Source organism: Buceros rhinoceros, unplaced genomic scaffold (genome assembly GCF_000710305.1).
Source record: "Buceros rhinoceros silvestris isolate BGI_N320 unplaced genomic scaffold, ASM71030v1 scaffold1422, whole genome shotgun sequence".
Classification (NCBI taxonomy): Eukaryota; Metazoa; Chordata; class Aves; order Bucerotiformes; family Bucerotidae; genus Buceros; species Buceros rhinoceros.
The window spans coordinates 50,655-63,016 of NW_010398110.1; the positions used below are offsets into that span (position 1 = coordinate 50,655).

Consider the following 12,362-nt stretch of genomic DNA (forward strand, 5'->3'; position numbering starts at 1 on the left):
ACATTATTTTCTTCTCTTCCTTCAAACACTCATTTTTGATCCATTAGAACCTGCTTCAACCAATTCCTTGTCCTTTCTTCAGCCCATACCAAGCCAGATCCCCAGCATGGGAACCAGGGGAGCTGTGGTTGCCCTGTGCAGGCAGGACCAAGCCTGTGATCAGTATTTGGTCCAGCTAAACGTAGAGCCGAGGTGCTCACTGCTGAGAAAGCACAAGCAAAACAGCACCACACATTCAAAGCATCGCAGAAGAAGGAATAGGGATCGTTTCTGGCTCATTGTGTAATATCAATATTTTCTGTAGCTTTGTATTATACTTGCTGCAAGTGGCTCTAGTGATTGATTAAACACCTTAGCTTTTCTTTGGCATTTAATCAATTGCAGCAGCAGTTTATTGCTTGGTGTATTACAAAGTAAAAGAGATTATTACTTAATTATTCTGAAAAATAGTAGCTTGCAGTTGTTGCTAACATGGGTACATGTCTACGCTGACATTGGTGTCACGTCATCCTCTCCTTTGTGCCTTTCGGTCTCTGCGCTGGGTGAGAGCGTGCAATTCCTGAGGGGTCATGCTCAGTCATTCCCAGAGCCCTAGTCAGCACAGTGCAATTAGTGCCATTAAATAAATAATTGCTGAAGGTGGGGCTTCCCACTGTGCAAAGAGCCTGATTGTGTTGCTTGCTGGGTACCTCCAAATCTCATTTACATTTTAGGCAATGGACTTACTAACCAGCCCACATGAATATGAACTCACTCTCAGGTACAAATTGCTTTTTTAAACACTTCTGCAAGAATTAGATCAGTGCCAAGAGACATTTTTTGATAGGGTGCAGCACCGGATGCACACACAACTGGAGATAAATCAGACATGGGGCATGTTATTGGTATTTGAGTGTGAGAAAGGAAAAGAAATAACATTTTGTGTCATCCTCTTGAGCATCTAGGAAATGGCAACTCTTCTGTCTTGACACCTGAGGTTTGCTGCCTTGAGTGCAAAACTTGAATCCATATACAAGAGTTCAGAAAGAATATTGTGGTGTGGTAAAGCATAAGGATTCGAAGTAGCACACGCATCTGTGCCTGTAGGGATACAACAGGTATTGTGATCAGTATGTATTCTTAACCATCTGCTTGTGGAATAGGATCTAACCCACCTGTATTCCCATGCAAAGGGGTAGTCCAATATTAGAACTAAAAAATGGGGTTTAGTTCCTTGCTTTGCCCCTGACTTTATCTGTGATCATAGACAAGTGATTTTGTCTCCTCATGCCTCAATTTCCTTTTGTGAATAGGAGTAACTGTTGTTCGCTACCTTAGAGAAGCATATGAAATTAAGGACTTCTAGCTGCTCCTCCATTGCAGTAATGGAAACCATCTAAATACTTAGAGTAGAAAAATGAAACCTTTTTGAAGCATTGGTCCTGCAGACATTCATGAGAGTTAAAGCTGTGCCCTTGACTTGAACAGTGCAGATCAACAGAAGACCAGTGACAATTACAAATTTTAAGCATTTCCCTAAATGATTTTTGGAGTTATTGGCATGGGTGGGGTGTCATGAGGGAAGGAGACTGAACCTCATATGTTGTTTATTTTTCCTCCATTATGGTAGTAGAGGTCTGACCATCACCTTTCTAGGCAGCTTTGTGAATCCAAGAGGTTGGTAGTGCTCTTGTTCATGCTTGCATTGCTGGCACTGCTTGTGAATAGTGATGCTTTGGTCAGTCCATATTGTATGCTGGTTTTGTGTCAATCGTGCAATGGCTTTTGCAAGTACTCTAGCAGAATTGGAGCGAGCAGACGTTGACTGTCCAGTGACTAGGACAAGTTCTTGTTTCTTTGAGAAGGTGCGGGATGGTCCTAACCATTTAAAGAGTTTATTTTCTTACTCCAACAGATTTCCCCTCCCCTCCTTGATGTTACCAAATTTATCATCACTTTTGTCTTTCAGGTGTAACCTGTCTTTAGTGTTGCAGACACATCAGCCAACCATGCATTAAGAACTGGGCCCTTACTTTAATTCAGTATAATTTTCTTTTTGTCCGATACTTTCACAAGCACTAATCCACACTTCAAATGCAGGAGATACTTTGATCCCCAAATTGTTCAGCACTTCGTGCAGGAAAAACCGTAGGCCACAGTCATGAAACTCCTAGAGGATGGCTGCTGGCTTCCTGTGGCAGAGCTGGTTGTTGTTTTACCCCCTCTCCCTTCTTTGCTCTAACCATTTTGTCTGTCTATCTTGTCTTGTATTCAGTTTTCAAAGCAATTGCCATGAAGGGCTTCCTTTTTTTAGTGCCTAAAAGGGAACAATAGATTTTTAGAATAAACATAAATATGTGGTTTTATATGACCATCTGTATTTGCATACCATATCTATTCTATCTATTCTTTAAACTACTGAGAAGTTCAAGCTAAACAGAAATTAATATTTATTATTGTTATTTTTTATGAAAAGGTCTTTAAATGTATCCTTAAATGTACATGACATTTAAAAATATTCCAGTGCTGGATTCCTGAAAAAGTAGATGACCTTTTCTCTTGAAATTGGAGAGTCTTTTTTCTTAACAGTTACGTTACACACGGAAGATAACCAAGATGTTAAAATGTATTGTTTCCCTTTGAAAGCTAATCCTGTTCCTCATTTTCATTAATGCTGGATCATTCATTTTTCTTTTTTTTCCTTTCTTTCCTTTCCTTTTCTTTTGCAACTGTTTTTGCATGAAAGTGCAGAGTAGCAATAAACAAATTTTTTATAAGACTTGCTTTAAGAATCTTCTCTTTCAGATCCAGTTAAAGTTTTTAAGTTCTGTTATTTTAAAATTCATATTCTTCAGTTCTGTAAACAAAAATAATGGAGAAATATAATGAGGTGCAAAGCGATTTTCTAGCCCTTACTAATCAATAAATGTCAACAAAATCAGGATGGTGTAATGTCCATAATTTAATTGTCTGCTATTACCAGGTCACCACGAGACAGTAGCAGAAGTGGGGAGAAGCTGGAACTGGCCATGTCCAACCTCACTGCGGATGTCCTGGAATTACTGCTGGAGTTTGTTTATACAGGTTCTTTGATCATAGATTCAGCCAATGCAAAAACCCTACTGGAAGCTGCGAGCAAGTTCCAGTTTCATACTTTCTGTAAAGTCTGCGTTTCATTTCTAGGTAAGAATCATTCAATCTAGTGAGTTTTTAAGATCTCATTTTAAGGTTTGTAAGTCTTCTTTCTAACAACTCTTAAAAGATAATTAGGAAACACAAGATTAAATATAATAAAACAAAGAAAAAGCCAGTATTTACTCGAGTCGATATTTGAATTTAAAATGATGACATGGTGGCCAGTCATGTTGTTTGAGTGACAACTGTTTCACATCTTGGATAAACTTTTCTCTTTAATCTTGGTGGTATGATGACATTTTGTTTCCCAGAGGTTGATCACTGTGCAGATACCAGGCTGTAACGCATAGGTTGTGTATCAAATGTGACAGCACATTTGTGTGACAGCACAAACTGTGACAGCAAATGTTGGGTGCTACACCAGGCCATCTTGGTCAAGCATTGAAAGAGTTGCAGGTGAACTCCCACAGAGGAGTCAGGATCTGCAATTTTCTTGCATCCATGAGAAAGTCTTCCACATGTCCAATATTCTTGTAAACAATAACCGGTTGAATTCATTAACTGAATTAACTCCAGGTTGAATGTTCATGGGATTTGTTCTTTCATGCAGACGTACGGGCTGATGGGTACATGTCATCACAAATGGTAGATGGGGGTGAAATGTTGCTGTGTCCTCCCTTGGTAATTGGTGTGCTCTATGTACCGGGGAACATTTGCCCCAGCGAAGGTGTTCACATCAGCACAAGCGCCCGTGCCTCTGTCCACCCTTTCATGGCCACATCAGAAGCCTGTTCTTCTCGTCCAGAGCACCACATATTTTCTGTATATTTTCCAATATAGATTATTTTAAAACAGTCTAAGGTGATCAGCTCAGTTAACTAGGCTGTACTTACCTGAACTGGAACCATCCGGCCCCGTTCCTGTCATGGCAGAAGAAGAACCGGAACTAGAGCTCAAATAAAACACATGTTGGTTCAAATTCCTGCCTGTGTCACAGACCACTCATTCACTAATGTGGCTATGATTTCAGTTAATGAGACAAATTACTAGCACAAAAAAATTCTGAGCTTGATCTTATATGACTTACTTCCCATGTCCAAGTCTCAAATACCTTTTTTGGACATCTGATTTCTATTCAGGCTCCCTCAGCTTGGGATGGGAGATGTCATTTTTTCTGGACCCCAAATATATCTTAGTCTCACATGAACTATAGGTTCTTCGTGGGCAGTTCTCATTTAAAATTGATATCTAGAATGACAGAGTGTGGAAGATGAGTGTTTAGAAAATGTTGCGCTCATTAAAACAATCAAACAAACCAGCTCTCTGGTACAACGCAGGATTAGTAAAGAGTCTGTGACATTGTGCTCTTCTCTTCTTCCCAGCTTTTTATATGTCACTTGTTTAAAAGTCTGTTCTCCAATGGGTGGGTAATGGGGAAGTGGAATCTGTGCTTTGAAATCCCACTTTGTTGGTTGAGTGAGGGCTCCGGCTCTGGCATTGCTTTCCCTAGCTTCCCTTCGTCACCTTTTAAAGTGATTAGATCTTACAGTCTTTCCAGGAACAAGAGATGTGTTTCAAGTTGCACTGTATTCTGAAGATCCAGCCACAAAACCAAAACACATTTATTTCCCTAAATCAATGTGAGATTTCTCTTTTCCGATAGTTAATATTTGAAATCAGTGAACCATGTTATGGTACAAAATAGTAGAGTTGGTTACAAGTTCAGTGATATACGGGGAGTCACTGGAATTTTCTGTTCTCATTTGGAGAATTCATGGAGTGTAATTGCTTATTTTTATTTATAGCTGTGACTGGATCGCACTACAGAGATAGTAGAGCATTTGCCATCTCAAAAGTTAAGGGAAAGGCATTTTTTCTTCACTGTGGCTGTGTTTTTTCTTTTCATCCCATCCTCCACTGCTCCCCACAAAGCAAAAATATGGTAAAAATCAGAGGGGTTTTCCAGAGTTCCTGGAGGATTCACCAGTATAAACAGTGATTCTTTCTCGTCAGTGGCCATGTCTAAATAGTGAGATAAGTGGACTGGAGTCCGAAGAGGTCGAAAGAAGTTTAATAGGTTTAAGATTAATAGGTCTGTTCAGCACAGCACCATCTGAGGGGAAATTCAGGTCATCCTTTTTAGCTGTGAAGCTCCAGTGGGATCCTAACTGGTTGATGTCCAGGCATCTCTTTTGTGTCCATTCTGGGTCTCTCAGCAGCACTGGACAGAGGCACCCCAAATCTACTCACACTTTTTTGGTAGAAACATGCTGCAAATGTGTCAGGAAAATTGTTTCATTTCAATGGGAGATTTCTTAGCTATCCACACTGGGTTAATTATAGCCATGTTCTGTCTCTCCCCCACATGCTATCTCCTCTGCTTTTCTCTAGACCATGAGAAATGACAACAGTTTTGTGCTGACTGACACAACGATGCTGACAAGTTCATGCAGGCACCATATGATAACTGGGCAACTGTTTGCAAACTGGTCAGGACATCATAGGTATTTCCTCCATCCATATGGCTGAAGACTTGAGGGTTTAGCTGGGTTTGGGTTTTATTCATGTTTTTTTTATGCTATTATCTCAGTCATGGCTCAAATCAGATTGCAGGTAATCCATCAGTATGGTTTGGGTCCATGATTCAGGGACTCCCATCACAGGAGGGAACAAATTCTGAATTTCTACTTCAGCCTGCTGCTGATAAAATAAAAGTATTCTTCCTTAAGTCTAAAGAAGTTGGTGGAGCCTGTTAGATTCATGGAGCACAATAGGAAAGAGCAGGAACTCTGAATTTTCTTAGTCTCCTGGGCAAAGACAAAGTTTGCAAAGAATATGAGAGGAAGCTATGAGAAAAACTGAATGACAGATCAGTGATCATACCTCCATGAATGAGCATGTGCACCTGAGGGAAAAAGAGGCCTTTATGGTCCTTATGAATTTGAGAGAAAGTATTATGGTAATTTTTTTGTTCATCCAAGGTAGAGAATTTTGAGTCAGCTGGAGAACCATGCTGCCCAGCACTGGAGAAACTGAAGCAGCAACCAAATCTGGAGATAAGGAAAAATGAGAAACACTCTTACAGGCAAAATGAACTCTTTTGGATGATGAATGCATCCAGAATTCTTTCACCTATCTCCTACCCTCACATGCTTTTGACACTGGTAGGAATAACTGAAGAGTAAGGAATGTACACAAGAGTATCGTGAGGCAATGCACATTTTATGCTAATTTTAGCGATTTCTGAGTTATCATCTAGAAAGCATCTCTAAGGGAATATACAGTGCTTAATGCACACAGAGGGGGCCTACATCAACCACAGAGCTTCCATCATACTGTTACCACAATCTTGCTGAGTAATCCTTCCTACAAACCATCTATCTCGGACTTTATCCCAAGTTGTCGCACTTTCAGAAGTCGAGCCTTAGCAGTCTGCCCAGCTCATTATCTCATGATGACTCTGCACAGGATCCTATTCCAAAATCACATCAGTGGAGAATAATGGCTGCTGATCTGCAATATTGTGACATTCATAGACACAAATATGCTATCCAGCACTGTCTCAAACCAGTGAGAACCTACCAGATTACACCTGATATCCTTAAAGAGCACTCGTAAGTCTGTTATGAACTGTTCTTGAGCACCGGGAATAGCTTAGTAGTCAGGAGTCATGTTCTGAATGGACTCAAGGTGAAACTCCACAAAAATGTGTTTTTAGAAGGCCAGTGCCACTGTGGCAAAACCAGCAATTATTGTAAACATGTCAGTGTCCAAAGGGAAATGGCTCGGGAGCAGATGAGCTGGTCCTTAGCTGTCTTCGTCATGCTGGCATCCAGAAGTAACCCCATCACTTGGGGTGGGCTATATTATAAAGCAAGAAGTCTATAAGTAGTCATGTAGGCTTCCTTTATAGTCAGTGAAGAGTAACAGGCATTGGTAATGCACAGTTCTCATCCTGAAGTTGTTGTTAGAAATATTACCAGACTAATCAAAAACATTACCGGATTCCTTCTTGGAATTGTTTGTTTATGAGTGTAGGGGGATAATAATGAGGTTGCTCAGTGGCACCATAGACAGCTGAAGTCAAGAGAGATCAGTCTTGCCCCCAAATTTAGAGCCAGAGGTGGAAATTTAAAGGTGCTTTTTTTTCTGTTCACAGGATAGAGATTTCTCGTACCTCCTATAGCTGTTGCCATAACCTCTGCCTTGCTCACCTGCACGAATCCTTCTAGTTCATATGCCAGCCCTCATCTTAAAAACACATCGCTGTGCCCACCTTGCTGTGGTGCTCCTCGCATCACAAGTGATGAAGAGAAAAATGTGTCACCAGCCTCCTGAATATACCCCAGTCTGCACCTCCCTGGGACCCCTCTCTAAATGGCCTTAAAATACTTGTTAAATCAGGCAGGGGTGACATCATTAGGGTCTGCTATGACGTGGTTTCTCAGGGAAGAGGAAGGAGTGAAAATCAAAGGGACAACATGGAGCTGCTTGGACACCAGTGTACCAGGCTGCATCAGTTAGCCAGCATTGTTAGAGGTAGAAAAACCTGTCCAGATCCAAAGAAACGAGCCATGACCATTTATGCCCCACGCCACAGTCTCAGCTGGGGATGTATGGGAATCTTTTCTGATAGAGGCAGCCCCAGCACCCTGAAGATGAAGACTCGTTCTTCCAAGTGTTTTCCATTGTGTGCTAGTAAATGGCTGCTTAATCAATCAAACTGGATTATTACCTTTATTATAAACTCTGTGAGGATAAGGTGGAACAGTGTCACATTTGTCTTTGACTTGAGAGTTTGCCAAGTGCTGATGAGAGTTTTGGGCTCTGTTTGATGATTATTTTACCCCCAGCCTTATGTATACATGAAACTGTGCCAACAGACAGAACTAAGGAACCTAGAAGAAGTTTTTGATTTTTTTTTCTTTCAAGAAGAAATTTTGGAAGCTTTGTGCTTCATAGCTATCAGTTCGCAGCCTGTCTCTGGGCAGTCTTTGAGTGACAAAATCTACTGACAGCAAACAGTGCTGCTGCTCAAGTCTGCTTGAGGAAATGGGCTCCTTGGAGTCAGTACAATCAACTGATGCAAAATGAGATAACCTAGTTTCAAGTTTGATGGATCCGTAAAAGAAAATAAAAAGAGTTAGTGGTAAAAAACAAAACAAAACACAAAACTCCCAATCTCGTGCCAGGTTTAAAAAAAAAAAAGGTGATAAACCCGTTTTAATATAAGCCATGTATAGATAGCGTGCAGGTTTTAAATATGATGAAGGCAAAAGATGGGTGTAGGAAGAAATCCCTGAGCATTTCCAGGCGAAACAATCTGGTGGGAGTTTTGTTTGAAGAGATGCAGGGCTGTAGCACATCTCACATTGCTGTCCAGTGCTCCAGAATAGGATATGACACTGCCCAAATGTGATATACTTCTACTCTGACAGTGCAGAAGCCTGCCACTGGTACCGATGCTTTTGTGATCTATTGCAGTCTGTCCTTCTCTTTTTTTTTTTTCTTGGCGCTATACCTTAAAAGAATATATTCTGCCTATTAGTAGTGGCTTGGTTAACAAAAGCTGAGAAAAATCTGAGAGTTCCTCTTATAAATGTCTGAAATTGGTGGGTTTTTCTTCAGAGTAGCTGGAAAGGAAAAAAGTGCAGTCAAATGTATGGTGTAGCACACTTTTAACACAAAGCTACACACTGTGCTGTTACTTCTGTTTGCTGGGTAGTAGATAATGCTGTCTCCTCTGTGCATGATTTTCTTTGAAACCCACTACACAACATTTAACAGAAGGCGTGAGTATAATCTGTGTTTTGCATAAAGGATGTCATCACATTCAGCAGCAACAAAGTTCCTTTGAAAAAAGAAGCGGGGGGAGGATTTTTTTTTTTATTTGAAGTAGCTTAGTAGCTGAACAGGGCAAAAATTATCATAAAGCGACTGCAGCATCCTCAGAAATGTCCTTAGTACTGTTTGCATTTATTCTTAAGTGTCTGCACTGCCGTTTACATCTTTGCTGTTTCTTAAAGCAACATTGTAGGCGGCAGCAGTAGCGGCAGTCGCTTGGCTGGGTTCCCGTCCCTTGGGAAGCCCCAGATGCTGTTATGTCAGTAGGTTTCCCCAGTGCCTTGTGAAGGCTTACAGGAAAAGCAAACTCAGAAGGTGCATTTCTTCCCCCATCCCCAGCTCCGTGGTTAGACAGACTGATTTTTGTGCTTGAAACCCCAATCTTATAGTAACCCAGGGTGCTGCTTCTAATTAACTCCTTGCAATTAATTAGGGTTGGAGGTTTGTTCATGGCGCTTACTTTTTTCACCATTTCGATCAGAATGTGAATCTTGCTTCTCATAATTCTCACTTGTTTTTTTCTTTCCTTTGTTCCTTTTAGAAAAACAGCTGACTGCTAGCAACTGCTTAGGAATATTAGCCATGGCTGAAGCCATGCAGTGCACTGAACTATACAACATGGCCAAAGCATATGCCCTGCAAATTTTTCCAGAGGTGGCAAACCAAGAAGAGATCCTTAATATCTCAAAAGACGACTTCATTTCCTACATGTCCAATGACAGCCTGAACACCAAAGCGGAGGAGCTGGTGTATGAAACAGTGATAAAGTGGATTAAGAAGGACGCTGCAATCAGAGCTCAGGTAAATATAATCTTAGCAGCCTCACTCTGCCCCATTCCCATGAATGCCTCTTTCAAAACAGAAACCATTGCCATGCAATTTTCAACATGAGGGTGCGTAGGAAATGGGATGGGCAGTTCAAATAAAAAAAAGAGAAAGGGAATGCAGGCTATGCAGAAATTGTATGTAATTTCAAAATCTGATCCCCATACCTGATCATTTAGAATGAAAATCTCATTTGTGACATGCATGGTACAGAGATAGGGCCTTGAGTTGTTGGCTGCAGGCTCGGTCAGTGATAAATTGGGAAGGATTAGTGTCGTGTGAGATGCTGCTTTAAGAAGGGGACGTGTTTTAGCAACAGAGGCAAATAAAAATCTGTCAGAAAATCTGTGCTTCTTTTAATGCCACATACTGAATAGTATAACTTCAGTACATCATAAAAAAAAGACTCTGTGTCTTTACTGGCTGCTTAGATAACCCCTTGGGTATTACATATTTATTAGTCTTTCCTCAACTATCAGAACTATGCAGTCTGCTCTTGACTAAAGAAACTGAGCGTATTACTTTGGCCAGCATTGTCTCCAGATAAAAGCTAGAAGCAATGACTCTTTGGAGACTGGTGATCCTTGGGACCAGAAGGCGTCCCTAGTGATGTTTAAAAACCCACTGCTTGCCTTCAGTGCAGCTCTTGCAAGACAGCTTTTGTGAGTTGTGGTGGTATGAACCCCCAACCTCTCCATTTGGAGGCCAGTTCTCCCCACAGACCCCAGAAGAGGAAGGTTGTTTTCTCCCTTTCCTCTTCTTTAGAGGCCTATCCTGGCAAGACCAAGTTCTGTTGATCCCCAGACACAGTTTTGGCTGGTTTAAGGAGGACAGTCTAGTTACTTACGGACCAGACTGGGACTCAGGGAAACACTTGGCCACACATCGTTGATGCTGTCCCACGTCATGAAAGCCTGTACCTTCTTGATTTAAATGGGAATTCAAGCACCTTAATGTGCAATGGGCTATTAAATACATCACTGGATACGATCCGGAGCAGCTGCATCTCTACCCCTCACCTCGGAAGTGGGAGAAATAGCATTTCCTGACCGCACCAGGCTGCCGGATGAGGATAAGGGTGTTAAGGATGGTGGGGCATTCCATGCCAGGGCAAGCCTTGCTGCCTGTGCTGCTGACACAGCTTGGCCCCTGGGCCCAGCCAGCAGCCTGCAGCCCCCAGGGTCTTTCTCCAGCTTTGTCCTGTCCTGTGAGAGCAGGTGACACAGTTCAGAGGGGCAGTCCTGTGCTGGGGACCTGCTGTTCTTTCTGATCACCTCCTCCATGTGCTAGCGATGCCATTTCGCACTGCCCGATGTTATTATTACCTTGTCACTGATTTATTGAAATGGGCCTCTTTTGGCTCTCGGTGGCCTTGAAAAACATGCTGTTTTACAGGGTATTTCCCTGCTTGCTTTAAGTTTGATGATAGCAGTTAGCTCTGTGCAGCTCTGAGCTCTGAACCTGATGCAACCTCAGGGATTATTCCCAGGGGCCAGAGTACAGGAGCCCTGCGTCAGGAGCCTGTTTGCCTGGTGCAAACAGAAGGTGTCACTCACCAGGTGGTCCAGGTTATGTTTTCAAGATTGCTGGTTTAAGTATCTCCTTCTGCGCCCCGCTGCAGTGATGTGATGAATTTACTTTTTTAAGTGGTGGTTTTTCCTGCCCGCCTCTTGCTGCTCCCACCACTGCCATCTCCTCCTCTCTTCCTTTCATGTTGTGGTTGGGTTGGTTTTCTGGGGTTTTTTTCATTTCCAAGTTGCCTTCCCCACTGCCCTGCTTCTGCAGTGCCGCTGTAGTTTACAATGGCAGTTTTATGTGCTTCTCCAGATTTCTCTGTAGTGCTTTGGTTTCATGCATTACTTTACAAGAGCTTTTAATTTTTAATCTGTATTTATCGAGAGATGAGAATCTTGAATAAATTAATATTAAACATACCAAGCACCTAACTATTTTCACGCCCAATCCTACCACTAAACTAGTTTCTTTAGATCATAGCTCTCACTTTTTTTTTAATTCTGTGGACTGCTATTATAAAGCTCTTAGTTAAATAGGCACTTGTTTTCTGAAAGTAGGAAGTCTTACCTGCCATAAATAGTACCATCTTTACAATAATGACTTCTGCTTTTTCAGAGCCCGGGAACAAATAGCGCCGGTGGTGGGTGGGAAGGAAGATAGACCTAAATAACCTTATTTCTGAAAAAGATGGTGAGGATAAGGGTGTTAAGGATGGTGGGGAACTCCATGCCATTTGTGCTTGGTGTGCAGCAAGGCCCACCATGCCAGGAACTGCCTAAGCTCCCGTGAGATGCATGTGCTGCTCAGAGCTTCGCAGAACTGGGTGACCAAATGCAGGATGGACCTTCTTGCAGGAGCTGTGCAGGAATGTCTTCGCTTCATTCACAGTTTGGTGAGATGGAGTCCCTCAGCTATCTTTAGACTTTTTGGGGTGGGGAACCACCACATGGAGGACACCACTGCACCAAGAAGATTGTAGCTTCTGCACCCATCTGGCGGGATCTGTTGGGAGAGTTGCTGTAGAGGTTTTAGCCATGAATTGCAATAGCCCCAAGACATCATTC

General features: G+C 42.0%; 1 protein-coding gene across 1 annotated transcript in view; it reads left to right on the top strand.

Moving 5' to 3' along the window:
* Positions 1-12,362, top strand: part of KLHL29 (kelch-like family member 29) — a gene marked incomplete at its 3' end in the record, with an annotated part of 63,086 nt that overhangs the window by 12,887 nt on the left and 37,837 nt on the right. The window contains exons 2-3 of the mRNA XM_010130953.1: positions 2,963-3,162; positions 9,500-9,759. Of these exons, the coding sequence (XP_010129255.1) occupies positions 2,963-3,162; positions 9,500-9,759 (460 nt within the window). The remainder of the gene's footprint in view (positions 1-2,962; positions 3,163-9,499; positions 9,760-12,362) is intronic.